This window comes from Heloderma suspectum, chromosome 2 (assembly GCF_057233095.1).
Source record: "Heloderma suspectum isolate Gila_16-S chromosome 2, 16-S_ref, whole genome shotgun sequence".
NCBI lineage: Eukaryota > Metazoa > Chordata > Lepidosauria > Squamata > Helodermatidae > Heloderma > Heloderma suspectum.
Genome location: NC_139459.1, coordinates 279,748,918 through 279,765,347, shown reverse-complemented (window position 1 = coordinate 279,765,347; position 16,430 = coordinate 279,748,918). Strand labels below are relative to the sequence as shown.

General features: G+C 39.5%; 1 protein-coding gene across 6 annotated transcripts in view; it reads right to left on the bottom strand.

The window, feature by feature from the left end:
- Positions 1-16,430, bottom strand: part of RBM6 (RNA binding motif protein 6) — an 82,282-nt gene that overhangs the window by 47,280 nt on the left and 18,572 nt on the right. For all 6 annotated transcript variants that reach the window (XM_084839588.1, XM_084839590.1, XM_084839592.1 and 3 more), the window contains one exon: positions 9,650-9,723. In XM_084839588.1, coding sequence (XP_084695714.1) covers positions 9,650-9,723 — 74 coding nt within the window. The remainder of the gene's footprint in view (positions 1-9,649; positions 9,724-16,430) is intronic.

Genomic DNA, 16,430 nt, shown 5'->3' with positions numbered 1-16,430 from the left:
GTTTTATTGCTTTTTTGTGAACTGCCCAAAGAGCTTCAACTACTGGACGGTAGAGAAATGTAAAAAATAAAAAAATAAACAGGGTATCATGAAAGCCCCATGCATAGTTCTACTCCCTTTACAGGCAGAAAGAGGCAAGGAAAGATCCAAGAGATCATAGAGTTGTATGCGTGGCAGGGGGTGGTTAACAGCCTTATCAATTATCATATGTAACATCAATATACATGTCATGGACCAGGAGCCTGAACCCTCAGATCCCAACCCCTTGTCTTCGAAGGAGGCTCCAGAGTTCATGGTTTAGAGAGAAGACTCACCCACAGCAAAATGTCATGAGGCTCCCTCCTCCCCAGAACCCAGTTCACCAGAAAGATCCCAGGAGTCTGTTCCCCTGCATCTAGAGGAGGCCACATTGCCGTCCTCAGACTTTGAGGACCTGGGCCATGAAGACACTAGCATACCGAAGACACTCCCACGATGTCAGCCTGAAATTGCCAAAACAAGTCAAGCCCCTTTAAGAGACCAAGCCTTAATAAGTATGGAGGTGGGGCCAACCAGCCTAAAGTCTGCCACATTTCTGTTGAAGTCTCAGTCTTGCTCTGTTCTTTTTTGGAGCAACATATAGACAACCTTGTCTAGCCTCCAGTCCCACTTGGAGATTTCCATGATGCTGATCTCTTTTCATCTTGATTCCTGGGAATCTTGACCTTCGCTCAAGATCTGATCCATAACAGAACCCTGCTATATCCAAGCTACATCACACAAGCATCATCAGAACCCATGGCCTGAAATGGTACAATACATGACCCACTGCCTCAAGAAAAAATTTTTCTAAAGTGAAGAAAACTTTGTTAGAAACCATGCTGTTTAGCCTGATACATCACACTATAGAAACACCTCAAGCATATGTTTTTGAGCCATCAGGTAAAGCTAAAATATCCAGATAAGATGGTGAGCAGATGATTGTTTGGCCTGTACTCAACATTCACTGGTAGTGATTTTGCTAGTGCTTAGCTTTTGCAGTCTTACTGAGTAATCAGTTTAAAGGAAAACGTCAAAATTCACAATGCAAGTGTTAAGATTTCCTGTGCAAATACCAATACTTCCAGGACTTCCTGGAAGTCCAGGACTACCAGGACTTCCCTAGGACATTGCCAGGTGTGAGGGCTTATACTTTCTGCTCTAAAAATAGGAAAGCAGCAGCTTTTATACTGTCTCCCCAGATGGTGGTGGTAGTGGTACTAATAACAGATTTCTGTATTACCATCCATCAGCAATAAGTCCATTTTATCCGAAGCACAGTTAAATCATTTTATAAAAGTTAGAACAAAAAGGGATGAATTCAGCTAGAAATGTTTTTTGCGCCGTAAGTGTAGCATAGTAGGTTGCCTCACATAGTTCTTAGGCTGAAATAAATCTGACTATTAGTCCAGCTCCCTAAAAGGATTTACAAGCATTCTCCAGATCACCCATCCCCAAACAAATTAGCTATTTATTATCCAGCACACTATGTGACATGGGTAAACAGCATGTCCAATGAGGCTATACCATGGTTTAGTACAAGATTCAGAAGCACGCATCAGAATATCACGTTACGGGAGCAAGGAAGTCATACAACATCCAAGTTGATGCAGGGCAGTCTTCCCCAACCTGTTTCTCTCCAGATGTTTCGGACAACTCCCATCAGCACGGCCATGGTTAGAGTTGTAGTTCAAAATATCTAGAGGGCACCTGGTTGGGGAAAGCTGATGCTGGAGGAAGTTTCCCACCTCAAATACTGCACATATATCCATACAAAGCTAACTACTATTTGGTTGCTGTATTGCCCACCTCCTATGAGAGTATCTCAATAGGAAAAAGGGGCACATTACCCTATACCTCCATGGAACCTCACTGTAGTCTGAGAAATGAATAGGAACAGAAAGTGGGATAAGGAGGAGGGAAAGGCCAGAATAATTGAGAGAAACTCTCCCAAAAACAGGAGAAGAAAAAATACTAAGGAAGGTGTAGATTCATATTGGGTACAGCAGCAGCAAACTAGCTTGAAATAGTTTTGTTACATTGCTTCCTATGAGAGTAGCATAATTCTTTTTAGATTATTGCTTGGACACCTCTTCCAAATGCCACAACAGCAAAAGGCTTCCCCTAAATGGAGGAAGAGCATACGAAGGACTGCCTTTTAGTGCAATCTCAGTGTAACTGTACATTGAAAGGGGATAATACTTTTAAGACAGAGGTGAGGCACCTGATGCCCTCCACATGTTGTTGGACTCCAACTTGCATCAGCCCCAGTCAGCATGACCAATGGTCAGGGATGATGGGAACGGTAGTCTAATATCTAATAGGTCACAGGTTCCCCACTCCTGCTTTAAGAAAATATTGTAGGAGAAATAACAGGAAGTGACTAAAGAAGACAGAAGAAATGTAAAGACTAAGTGGAAATAGCTGCTCCAATCAAAGTCTCTTAAGTATCGCCCTTTGCACAGAGGTAAAATATGCAACCAAACAACTGCCAATAAACACACACAGATCAGTTATGAAAAGTATGATCATTAAAGTGCTTACACATTCCACAGATGAAAATAAAAGGCAAAGTTGGAGGGGGGAATTATCTTTTAACAACATCTAACTTGAACTATGCCCACTTCTCAGGTATTTGACCTTAGTCATATTTTTATTTATTTTACTATATTTATGTCCTGTTTCCCCCTCAAAATTATATTCAAAGCAGCTAACAAAATTAAGACAGACAAAATACAGCTTTAAAACAATACATTGCAGTAAGACACAACACAAGAGCACAAGACTACAATAGTCAAAAATGAAAGCTTACTTGGAACAAAAAGGTCTTAGCTGCTTGTCTAAACACCAGCAGTAAGGGAGCCTGGCTCCCTTTCCCCAGGGAGGACATCCCACAATCTAGGTGCTACCAGAGAGGAGGCCTTCCATCTTGTGCCTACCTGCTGTACCAGTGACGGCAAAGGGACACAGGGAAAGAAGGGCCTCTCATGCTGATCTTAACACTCAGGCAGGTTCATACAGGAGAAGAAGGTTCTTAAAGTATCCTGGTCTTGGGCTCTTAAGGGCTTTAGCAAATACTATCAACTTGGATTAAGCCCAGAAATAAATAGACAGCCAATGGAGATATTACAAAATCTGAGCCCCAGTCAAAACTCTGGCAGGTAAGAGCAAATCAAACAAGGAAAGATTAATATAATAGCAACCCAACAGCTTAACACATCGTGAAGCTACAGTACAGCTCATTAAAAGTCACAGAGAAGGTGCTTTTAGTGCACAGATATCCCAGAAATCAAGAATTTTCTATTCCACCAAAATAACCCAGTGTATTTTTATTTATCTTGTCACATGATATCTGCTAGTAGTTTATTGGGCTAAGCAATTTATTTCAAAATTGGGTGAATCTCAGCAAGATTGAAGGAAGAGCCTGTTATTATCTTCACTTTCTTCTTTAATTTTTCCCTCACCCCTTTCACTGTCTGCCCAACAAGGCAGAGCAGATCAAGAAGAAGCAGGAGAGAGACTGGCTCTAACCCAAACCCAGGTCTTTCTTCAAGAAGCCTTTCTCCTAGTGGACATAAGGCAAAGCAATTCACCTTTCTAGACCACAGGATAGCAAAAAAGAGATGTCATTTTTTCCATTTAAGTTTTCTGTACAGTTGGCAAAACCAACTAACAGAAATATTTACTTTTTAAAAACGCACACAAAATTATTGTACTGCTAAGAAAGATTATTTCACATCCCCTCTATTTAAAAAAAGCTCAAAACATACCCTAAATACTTATTACAACAGGTTCATTTCAATGTAAATGAGAACACGTCACTCTGGGTGACTGTAGTGCACTCAAGAGTATTGCCACCCAATTGGATCCCAATTAAATGCTCTTAACTTGTGATATGCATATTTATAGAACTCATAACCATTAACACATTAGACACCAGCACTGCACATATAACTTCAAGACATAGTGAATGGGGTGTACTTCCACTGTTGCAATCTGATGCTATCAGAAAACTGATGTCAAGTGAATGCATACAAAGTCTAGGCTGGAGAAATATTTGGTTTTTAGTTGCCAGCACAAGGCTAGGCAAATAGGCACCGGGAATTCTCCACTTCCGTGCAAAATGCAAAATCTGATCCTTACAACTCTATACACAAGTCCCCCTCACTAAGTAGCACAATTACTATTCAATCACACATTTTAAGAAAGTGTCTTTAAGAAAGCATCTTCAGAACTGCAATGTGCTTCCTATTGCATCCAACATATATATTTCAGAACAGCATTTAAAATATATATATATGTTCAAGTAATGGCAAGGGAAATATCAGTGTGTGTGCTTTCCATAATGACCACATGCAGTATCAAATAGTGCTTAAAAACAGAAGTGTTTAAAAATCATAACCACTTGTGCAAACAAGTTGACCAATCTGCAAAAGCAACTTGACAACTCCCACTGTTTCTTCACAGGATTTGCATAGGTGCCACACAGAGTCCCCAAAAGAGGTGCACTTTTCCTGAGAAAAGATACTGACCATCCATAAGTAAAAAAGAAAAGAAAAGCTGCATAAGAGTTGCAGCCACTCATTTCATTTGCCTTTCCCCCCACAGGATTCTCTTCCCTCCATATCATGACTGGCTAAATATCTCATAGTTGAGTTACTGGCTACAATGTATTCTGTCAAAGAAATATAATCTATGCCCATCTTTAAGTCAATGCTCTACATGGATTGATAGACAACACTAAAAAAAACTCCACAAGAAAGATGACACAACACCACTTCTCCACAGTTTATCACTAAAAGCCTTCTGATGCATCCTAATGATTTACCCAAGATCCAGAACATGATAATTCTCCAGGCAGAGCCTAGGAGGAAGGCCTGCCTTTGCTTACAGCTACTTAATAGTGGTGATGAATTTTCTAGTCAGGTTGATTTAATGAATATATATCCCTCATATTAAAAAAGAAGGCTCTAGCTACCAGAAAGTGGATCACCCAATTCAGAAGACCAAAGAAATAAACCCTGCAACGTACCCTAATGACAGGTCTACCTCTTCATCTACTCTGACAACTGTATCACCGGAGTCAATCTCAAGAACTATATTCATTCAACAGCATAGCCCCTAACACTACATATGCCATCACCTATTAGGAATATCCTTCAAAAGTAATCAGATAAGTGACAAAAATTGGGTATTAAAACAGGTACAGAGAGAAAACAGTGCTGGAAGCATTTTAATCTCCCTGGCATCCGGGTAACTATAAAGTTTCAAGGGCCAGAATCTTTAAGCCAAATATGATGCAACCAACATACAAATCCAATAGATAAAAAGATGGGACACCTAGTTAGCTTTTTCACTTCTCTGTTTCCATCCAATTATCTGAATGAAAGCACATGAATAACCGGGCTAGCTGATATTTTAAAAATTAGTACAGGTTGTTCCCTCTATCCCATGCTGAGAGCTAAGCTAAACATGGAAGAATACTATGAAATAATCAAATACTTCCACTCCATAATATCCATTTCCTATTAAGAAGCAGTGCTATATTTATTAGTTCCTTTCTGAGGCTATTTGGGGGAGGAAGAAAAGAGTTGTCTCATTAAAGGTGAAATAATTTCAGTGGGAGATAAGAATTCAGCTTATGTGTAAAGGCTATTCAAGCCAGATACACAAACTTCAAATTACTTTCTGCACCTCTTCCCCATAATGAAGCAAAAAGGTAGTGTTTTCTTGAATGGTCAGTAGCAGCCATACTAACAGGGAAAAGCGGTCTCAAAACTCAAATGACAGACACCAATGGCAAGGCCTGGTACCAAAACCTTACAAGCAGCACACAGTGGGTGCTCGATGAGTCCAATAGAACAGAAGACACATTTTAATATAAAGGCACAGGCAACAATTATAGTTTGCTTTGCTCAGTTCGCCTCCTTCATTGAATGGCAATGCTTCAGTGCAATGTAAGGCTCTGGGTTTTCAAATAAATCCCTATACTAAGGACAAAGATAACGGTGCGTCTGTAGGACTTCATCACTGAACGGTACATCCTGCTCTTATTGCACTGATGACTTTGCCAGTGTAGCCAAGCACTGGATAAATTTCAGTCACCTCTATATCTGAATACCCTTCCAATGGTGCTTCTAAACTCCATGGGGCATTTTGAAAAAAACAATTTCAACTAATTTAGCTACAACACTCAAAACTCTCAGAAAATGATACATCAAGCATACTTCCTACAAAAAGGAGAGTAGCGGGGGGGGGGGGTGTCTTTAATATATCAACAAGAATTTCTCTCCTGTTGTGTAGAACATACACACATGCTACAGTCACTGAACAGGCTGAAGCTGGACCTGGTGAATCTGAGTTTGGAAACAGCCAAAACAATATATAACTGAATGCTGGTAAAAATGAAGGAAAGGGACTCAGCACCATGCCCCTAATTTATGTCTGACAGTAAAGATAGTGCCCTGTATTTTTCTCCACCTCTCTGAACAATCTGGTTCGCGTGTTAACCCAAGAACAAATTGTAGGTTAACTCTGGGTTGCTTAACCCCTAAAGAACTTAGAGTGTCAGGGTTCAGACATCACACTCACAACCTACGAACAGGGCAATCATAAGTTGTTTACAGAAAGCAGAAGCGAGGAGCGTGCCTGAGGCAAGTTGCTCCCGCTCATACCCAACAACCCAATTGTTATGTGTGAACCGAGTCGATGACTATTACTTGCAGGAAAAGAGGTGGATGCAACAAGAGCTTACTCGTTCTATTTATATTGTTGCTAGACTGAATTGAGATGAACTGATAGTTCAGCGTATATTATTTTTGTAAAGGATCATTTAGGCCATACTGGTATAAAAGCTCAAATTATTTAACAAAATATTATTTAACAAAAAAAATGTTTCTCTGAATTTCTCCCCCACAGAGCTGAACAGTATCACTTCAGTAACCCATAACATCTTCTCAGAGTTGAACTAAAAGTTAATTGCCAGTCTTAAAGCACAACTTCAATCACCTGAGCCACAAGACATAAGCCTTTGTTCAGATTAATTCAAGACTCTTAAAGCACTAAACCATAAACTGTGGATTGTGGGGAAACCTGTAGGTGGCTGCCAGGCTACTGGAAATAAAGGCTGAAGTTGATGCAGCGTAAGTGACAAGAAAGGGACAAACTGCTTCCGGGTTAGGGCATAGGACAGAACATTTTTGAAAAGAAAACCTTTTTTGGTGGGTGTTATCGGTAAAAAGTTTGGGAAACATAGTGACCATATTGAACACAAAACCAGATTTGTGTATTTCCTTCTTAACATTTAAAACACAACCTGAGGGGTGTTACTCAACATTTAAGCAGAGTGGGGAAAAGTTAAAGCTCCACTGCTCCTGTATTCAGAGATGTTGGAGGCCAGAGTTCTTCTTGGGCAGATTTTAAGCTGGAGGAGACCTGTTTCACCATTTTTAGACTAACCCTTTAAAAGGAATCATAAATCCAATTTTGTATAAGCTTTTTAGTCTTCTGAGTGTGATGGGTTTTTTTAAATAAATTCAGAAAAAAGAAAAGCCCATGGGAAAACCTAGCTACAGCTCAGAGTAAATCTGCAGACAGACTATTTGAACAGCAACTATGACATTCTGTATTCTTGTATGTTTATTTGAATACAAGATTTGAAATTCAGTCATGATTTTGAGAATCTACAGAACATCCAAGTTATGTTAATCTGAACAAAAAGCCCCATTTTATTCCAACATTGCATTACATATGTATTTTATACTTTTTCTGCAGGTGGTTAAGCCAATTTTTAAATTGGTTGGGCATTCATACACCTAGTATAATAATGTTTATATAGATCAACGCGTTTGGAATTAACATTCCCAAAGAGCAAATGAAATAAAAATTAATAGTGTCATAGCACTGAAACTAAGCAGGCATGGATTTGATCTGTGCCTGGATGGAAGACTATTAGTAGCTCCATATAAACCACTCTGATTTTTCTGGGAAGAGTGGAATAAGAGCATAATAAAATATTCCCCACCGGATCAATTTTGTAGAACAAGAAGGGATGCCCAATTTTTGAGAGGGATTCAACTGATAAATGATCTTGTGCAGTTCTCATCCATCGCTTTTCTTCACTTTTATGAGGACTTATATAGGAGAACTTGCCTGAGGATTGTGCCCAAGGAAGAGAGAAACAAATAGTAAAACTAGGTTGCAGCAATCATTGCCTGTATCTTGTTTGTTTAGCCACCACAATCCATAATGCCATCTGGAACATTCAATATCTTTTTACTGAATGACATTACATATTTGCTGATATTTGCATGTTAGCAAATAACCACAAGCTTAAAAGGCTGGTATGATCTATCTTACCGCAGCCACAATTGAACTATATAAATATGTATCTGATAGATGTTTGGCAATGCTAGATTTGTGGAGGAAGCCCTACATTTTATCTCTCACATCACTGGGTATAAGTCATTATTTTATTAATCTGTTTGTTAGGATTACTAAAGGAGACAGTGTTTCCGGCTCTCATGGGTTGTATCCATCACTGATCATCTACAACGGACTGGAAACCACTGACAGAACAAGTTCCCCTTCCTCCTGCATGCCCCCCGCAAGTCCCATTGCAGAGGTCTGCTCACCCAACACTGGGGCTTGGTGGTTGTTTTAAAAAAATGGTTTTTAACCCCATGAATACAGTGAGAAATATTTACCACTTCAAGAATAGTAATAGCCAAAAACTGGATATCAGAGCTTAAACTGGATATGAAGTATTGGCTGATAACATGCATGAATTTCCCATCTATAAATTGTTGCAAATTTGGGGAGTTTCTACAATGTGTGGAAAACATGGGGCTTCCTAAAAATTTGGAACCACAAAAAATAGTGTCATAATTTATCATTTTTAATTATAAAATTCAATACAAAAATCTAGCCCATACTGTTATTTATAGTTAATATGAGCAATTTTCTGTTTCTAAGAAAATTTGAAGATGTTCAGATTAACCAGGTGCATCTATAACAGGAGAGACCTCTCCTATGCAGCTCCATCTTGCATAAGGGCAACAGGAATACAAAAGGAAACAGACAACAAAGTCCCATACATACCCACCAGATGACAGCACATAGACAAATGAGGCATGCAAACAGGATTTTTCACTCAGAGCTGCATAGTAGTGGTCTGGCCCATGGAAACATAGGTAAGGTGTGTGTATTCAAACATATCACTATTTTGCTCAGAGAAAGTACAGATTCAGTTTACTGTACACCGTCAAGAAAGTGAAGCATCTGAGATCAGCAGCTTAGCTCCTGTCACCTGAAATCCACCATATACACAAACTCACAAGGACAACTGGGAAGAACTGGGAACCCTTTTCATAACTACAGCACTTTGAATCCATCAAGCCTGCAAAGCATGCACAACTTGAATGGGCGAGACTGGTCAGAAAAAAATGAGCTCTTTCAGTGAAACATTATTCCTCTCCAGATTTCTGGGAAACATCAGCATATTAGCTGCCATGTTGTACATTTTGGAATAAAGCCCTTCCTTTCAACTTTTGTTTCAAATGAGTCACTAGGTGTCCACCCGCCCCACAAAAATATTCTTCTAGCAGCATTTTCGACCGAAGTTTAAAGCAACCTGGTTGGCTTCCATGCAGGCGATGGCCTCTTCCAAGAGGGAAAACTCCACGCAGATATAGCCATAGTTGTAACCTGGGGACAGCATTTAAATACAGACGGGATTTGCGTTAGTGCCAGAAAGCCACATTTTCAGTACCCAATTTCCCCTTCCCCTCAGCACACACCCAGCTACCACCACCCTATGCTTCCCACAAAACAGAATAAAAGCAACAGTTGATGCTCTTTATAACTAGACTTGCTCAAGCTTTGGTAGTACTTGACCACAAGCCCATTATTCTCTTTTCTGCTTCTGAATTTGTACAATACAGTAAGTAATGTGGGTTTCCATCAAAAAAGATTATGTAATGGGGGCATTCTCATAGAAGTTAAGGAGATACTGACCCCTCCAGAACTAAACATTAAAGAAGCACAATAACCATTTCAAAGATCCAGACAGAGTCTGCTTTCAAAAGCAATATTTAAACACGTATGGAAGTAAGAAACCAAGTGCTTTATTTGGTTGTGTGAACTTTTTGGCTGTAATTATATTCAAGCCTGGGAATCTTTTTCATTCCAAGTATAGAATAAGAACAAGAAATTTCAACTTTTAAATGTTTCATTTATAAACTGAGCTAAGGCAGTTCCAAAAAAACAGGAAAATATTAATAAGACTATCCTAAAATGCTATTGTTCCTTTCTTCAGAAGTAGTCTGGGATAAAGGACAAGCAATCACTGAAGTTTTTCATAAGCTTTCCCAGAAATAATTAGTTAACCATACTGCATTAAGAAAGAATAATTTCTACTAGTGATGAAAGCTATTTTAAGAAGGAATGCACCCATCTGCCTGAAATGGAGGTCAGAAGGGCACATAAAAATGTCCTTACCTCAAAATTATCAAGGATTCATAATCATCTAAATTAAAACCAGGGTTTGCTCAGGGGAAGATGTGTCACTTAAGCAAGGAACAGTGTGCAAAGCTGCCATGGCTGAAACTGCAAGAACTGGTTTGCATTGGTATAATTCATAACAAAACCAAAGAGAACATTGTGTGTTGAGTGTTTCAGTTCCTCAGATGCCTCCGTTCTTCCCATAAAACACTCAAACCATAAGCATTATGTACTCTGTTCTATCTGGTATTGCAGATATCACAAATTAATGCAACAGATGGCCTTTCAGAGCCAATAATGTAACACCAAGAAGTAGTTACCCCTGATAAGCCCAGCACAGGTGTGCATGTCTGTGTGTTTTTTTTTAAAAGCCAGAAACTCTAAATAACATACCTACACCTCATGGTGCATCTGAGTTTATCATGAGGTGCCTTCATGTGACATAAATTCACTGTAGTGATGACTTGTATTAAAGCAGTTTGCAATGCCTACATTTCCTGAACGCTCAGAGCAGAACTGCATATTCCAGGTGACATAGAAATGCTGCCAAAAACAGCACCCCAATGACACCCTCTCTATATATAGCTTGTAGGAACACTTACTCATATTGGGATGTCATGTACATTCCTGTATCCCCATCCCTACTCCACATTATTGGTTGCTACTGGCAGGGGTAAGGAAACATACAATGTGATGACATGACTTGACTAAATATTACTATATATTGACAGGGGAAAGGGGCAGAACATGGTAGTGCCATTTTCAGCAGCATCCCCATGTTGTAGTTCCGCCCATCAGATTCTTCCAATTTGTTTATTTCCTCTAAAAATGTTTCCCATCGCATGGAATATCCATATTCAAAACTACAAAGAACTATGTAACTGGAGAGTGAGCTGTTATTGTTGTAATCAATTCAACAGCTCTATAAGCATTTCTTGAAGGCGAACCTACAAACTATTTGTCTATCAATCCAACTATTTATATTTTGAAAAATCCCCATGCTAAAAGAAGCAGTTTGCAAGAAGCAGCTTTTTCCCCCCGTAGGCTGCACCGTCCCCAGACCCACAGCTGCATAGGCAATAGAGCTACAATCAAGAAAAGAGAATTAGAAAGGGATTGCTCAGATCTATAAATACCTGCACTGAAACAAATTTGCACCACACTTTTACTACAAGATAGGGCTGCAACAACTGAAGTCTCATGAAACAGACATGCACTATTCATCGTGATTTTAATTCTAGCAGCGAAATAATGGTAAAGAGCAAATAAAAAGCCTGGTGTGCACAGTCCTAAGTTTTCCTTTCTAGTAGGCACAAGCGCCAACATGATAAGAGGTGTATAAAATTGTGTATGGTATGGAGAAAGCAGGTAGTCTCTCATAATACTAGAAGCTGGGATCATCCCATGAAGCTGAATGGTGGGAGATCTGGGACAGATAAATAAAGTCCCTCTTCACATAGCACACAGTTAAACTGTGAAATTCATAACTACAAGATGTAGTGAAGGCCACCAACTTGGATGGCTTTTTTAAAAGATCATTAGGCAAGTTCATGGAGAATAAGGCTATCAATGGCTACTAGTCATGATGGCTATATATTACCTCCAGATTCAGAGGCTCTATGCTTCCTTTTCTATGCAACTCTATGCCAGTTGCTTGGGAACACAATCAGAAAGGTGCTATCGCATTCATGTCCTGATGTGGGCTTCCCACAGGTTTCCAGTTGGCCACCATGCAAAGAGAATGCTGGACTAGATGGGCTTTTGCTCTGATCCAGCAGTGTTCTTATATTCTTATTTGTTTGTTTAGGACATTTATATACAGCTTCCCATTTAAAAAATCCTGAAGTGGTTCCCAACATATTCTTAACCCCTTCATGGCTCGGACGAGGAGAGGAGCATGGGAGCCCAAGGCTCACTGAAGCTCATTCTCATCATGCTGAACTATAGTTTAGCATGAAGTCTGAATGTGGCCAGTGAAACCATAGTTTAGCTTCCTGAGCTAAGCCCTACCCCAGAGGCTGTGTTTAAGGCAGCACCAGTGATATTTGGTTGCCACCTTGCAAGCTAAGAGGCCACCTTAATCATGGTTTGCTTGATGCATAATGGATGCCATGTTTTCAACAAGCTGCAAACTTCCTGCCTGTCAGATATGTGCTAACAGAGTTCATCATGCAGCAGACCTTGAGATATCTCAGTTTCACATGCAACTATTTTCTGATAGAACAAGGAGGCAGCCAAAGTAAAGGGGGGAAAATTAGTAATGGGTAAGATAGGGATTGAAGACAGATGTTTCAGCACAGACAAATGTAGCTTGAAGCACTCTTGGCACCTAAAGCACTTACCCGGTATTGTTACATTTATACCTCACCTTTCTATTAAAAATGCCCAAGACAGCTAACATACGATTGGTAGCTGAACAGTTCTCAGTCTACATCAATTTGAGAAGGCAGGGAACTTTTTATCTGACACTTGCCAATAAATTGCTTCAGCATATATTAAAGTAAAACAAATGCACTCCAAGGAGACCAAATAAAATGCAAACTTATTTCCCACAAGTATTTAATTATTTTTAAGAATTACTCACTTTGCTAGCTGTGGTCTCCTCAACAAACCCTCCTCTCACCCCTAAAAACTGTTTTCTAGCCCTGAAACCAAAGTCTCTGCCTCTGCTACTGTGCTTTAAATATTCCAGTCTGGTACTCTATTTGCTTCAACGTTAGCATCTGCCCAGAAGTGACACAGGCACAAGGTGTCCATTTCTGTGTTTCATGAACACAGCTACAAATCCTGGGTAAAGCAAATGAGCATTAACCAAGCCCTGTACTTTAATAACTTTCCTCCACTTTCTAGCCCGGGCCAGCCCAACTGCACAAACGACCCAAGCAATTGCTTCAAGCTGACCATATTATTTAGGGATGCTAATGAAATGGCACATGCTAATGTCTTCTGCAACATTGCAAGACATCCTGGAGCACATTTCTCAAACTGCACACTGCACAGTAACCAGCAATAATTTTAAAATGAACACTAAGTACTTGTGAAGGAAAATGTTTGAAACCTTATGTAAATTGATCCATGTGACAGTCCAGTGTGCATTTTATTCACTGAATGTACATCCACTGTGAACCTAGGATTGTCCATGGCATATAAATGTTTTAGGGAAGCTGTACATTTATATTACAGCTTCCCCTTTTTAAAATCGCTAAGCAGTTCACAACATATTCTTAACCCCTTCTCATGGCTGTGAGAGGGGAGGAGCATAGGTTAATAAGCACACATATACACAGCAAATTGCAAGCATGTAGAACTGCTGCAGCATATGCACACACAGCAAGTAACACCTAGTTAGGATTGTCATGGTTGAATTGGCCCTACAGAGGCTTCATTGCTATCCCTACCAACCGTACTTCTTTCCATCTCATCTGCTTCATCCAACTCCAACCTTAGGACTTTTCTCCTGGTGCACCTGCTTCCCTTCTTCACCAATGTGTGTATACACACACATGTATGTCTATCAACTCAGAAAAACTCCTACTTGCTTCCCAGATGTTCTCACAGAGCAGAAATGAGGAACTCCCTCCAGCCTTTGGGCATAATTCAATTCCAGGGAAGGTTTCAGGGTCTACATTCCAGTGGTGGGCGGAGCCAAAGGCAAAGGGGTTGGAACTAAAGTACAAAATAACAGCATATTGTAGTTTAAAGCTATTACTGCCCTTACTGTATTATTCGTACAAATATGTATCGAAATGGCTTAGAACTTTCTTCCCACAAAACCTAGGTGTTTGAACAATCTAGACATTTCTCTGCATTTTGAATCTTACATATCCTTTGATTTTTCTCCTGTATTTTCAGCTCAAAGCTAAGACTTTTACCAAAAGGTTCATGAACAGCTGGCAAGATTTTTCAATCCCCAGCCACTGAGGTTTGAGGGCAACTTTTCAGGAAGCATAGGGGACTGTTTGAAGGGATCTCAAATCCCGCCAAGTGCATAGATGTGAATGTGTAGCATTTTAATATATAAGCTGTGATCCAAAGGGTAATCTGCAGAGTTCCCCCCTCTCACTCCCTAAAACACTGCAGGACCATCCAGAGTAGCGTTCAATGCACGGAGAAAGACTACAATTGGAAATGAAAAACAGTATTCTTACACCTTAACACCAGTCAAATTTAACACAAGTTTATACCTCCTTATAAATTATAAAATTTCTCCCCCAAAAATTATTTCTATTTTTCTATTGCTTCAAGTTAGACTCTTTTGAACTATATTTTCACTGCAGTTGTTCAGTGAAACAACAGAACACATTATTGTTGGTTTCTGCAATACACTAGAGCACTTTAGGCACAATTCTATTCATGATTACATCCCTATCCAATCCCACCTCTATTTCCAAGCACACTTCTTTGAAACATATTAACACTGTACTCCATTTCTTTTGTATTTTTCACCTCAAAAGATCCACTTAAACTTTCAAAATGAAATCAAATGATACCATGAAAATAAGAGCATGCACCTGCTATGCTTTTATTATCTGTGGTGTTTTAATATGCTGTTTTGTTGCTTTTATTTACTACTACAGAGAGTTTTGGCTATTGGGCGGTATAGAAATGAAATGAAATGAAATAAATAAATAAATAAATAAATAAATAAATAAATAAATAAATACTGGTAGTCATCCTCCCTGGCAACAGAAATACTGAAGTATGTGATATAACCTTTTAAAAATAACATTAAGTATACCTGTCATGCTATTCATAAATTTGGCCAAAACCATGTTGTAAAAAACCTGCTTCCCAGTTAGGAGACATCACAGAGTGGCTGTTGCCAAGATGTAGGAACATTGTAGGAAGAACAACTAACTATCTCCCTAATTGACAAATGTTTACATCTGGCAATGCAGACTCCTTGGAACTATTTAGACATAATACCAAAACATGGTTTGGTGTCACAAGAACAATCCTCAGGCTTGCACACTGCCTCACCATGCATGTGGTGATTAGAAACTTTGGATCACAGCTGCAGCAAACCATAGTCTGCAGTTTTGTCCTAATACTGTAAATTGTTGTTTTGTCTGCAAGTCATGTTCAAACAGTGCTTTGCTATCCTGGTTGATGGGCAATCTACGGTTTCCATGATGTGTACTTGCTGGGTTCGGACTAAACTACAAACTATGCTTTACCACAAATAGTGAACAATGTTTTTAATCTCCATGTGCAAGGGGAGGAGGGGGTGCACCAGCCTGGGATTCATGCTCAGAACACAAAACCATGGTTTGCTGTTACATCTGAATAGCCCCATTATTTACCACAAAAGTAATGAAAAACCATGTGTGCACCCTGTACCTGCATTTTCTGCGCTGTTCCTTTCTAAGATGCTGCCCTAAAAGCAGCCAAACAATGTTTTTTAAATACCAAGTTCAAAAAGCGGCTCATAAATTTTGTTTCCCATTAAATTGCTCTTACACCAAGTCCCCAAAATGATTCTGAACTCAGCAAACCTGAAGCAGTTTCAGGGGTACTACGGGGGCAGCTTTCTTAAAAGAATATTTTGCAGGAATGTGAGTATGCCCGGTGACCCCAGGTGGACTGCACCTATATAAGGCTGTACTAATGCCAAAGCATGCAATAGGCTACACACAATTTGTTTTATAGATGTTTCAGGTTTTAAGTCCTTATGGACATTTATGTTATAACCAGACTGGAGCAAGAACGGAAAGACTTCCAGAGCTCCTCTCCATTTTCCTCCAGTATATCTCCCCACTTCTGGAACTGTAATCTTAGTTTTCTACGTTCCCTATGACATTTAACTTTGCCAATCTTTATTCCCCATCCCACCCAAAAAGCTGCCAATTATTCCCTTACAAAATTCATCTGGATACCAGTCAGGAACATAGGAAGTGAAGCCAGGAAGCTAT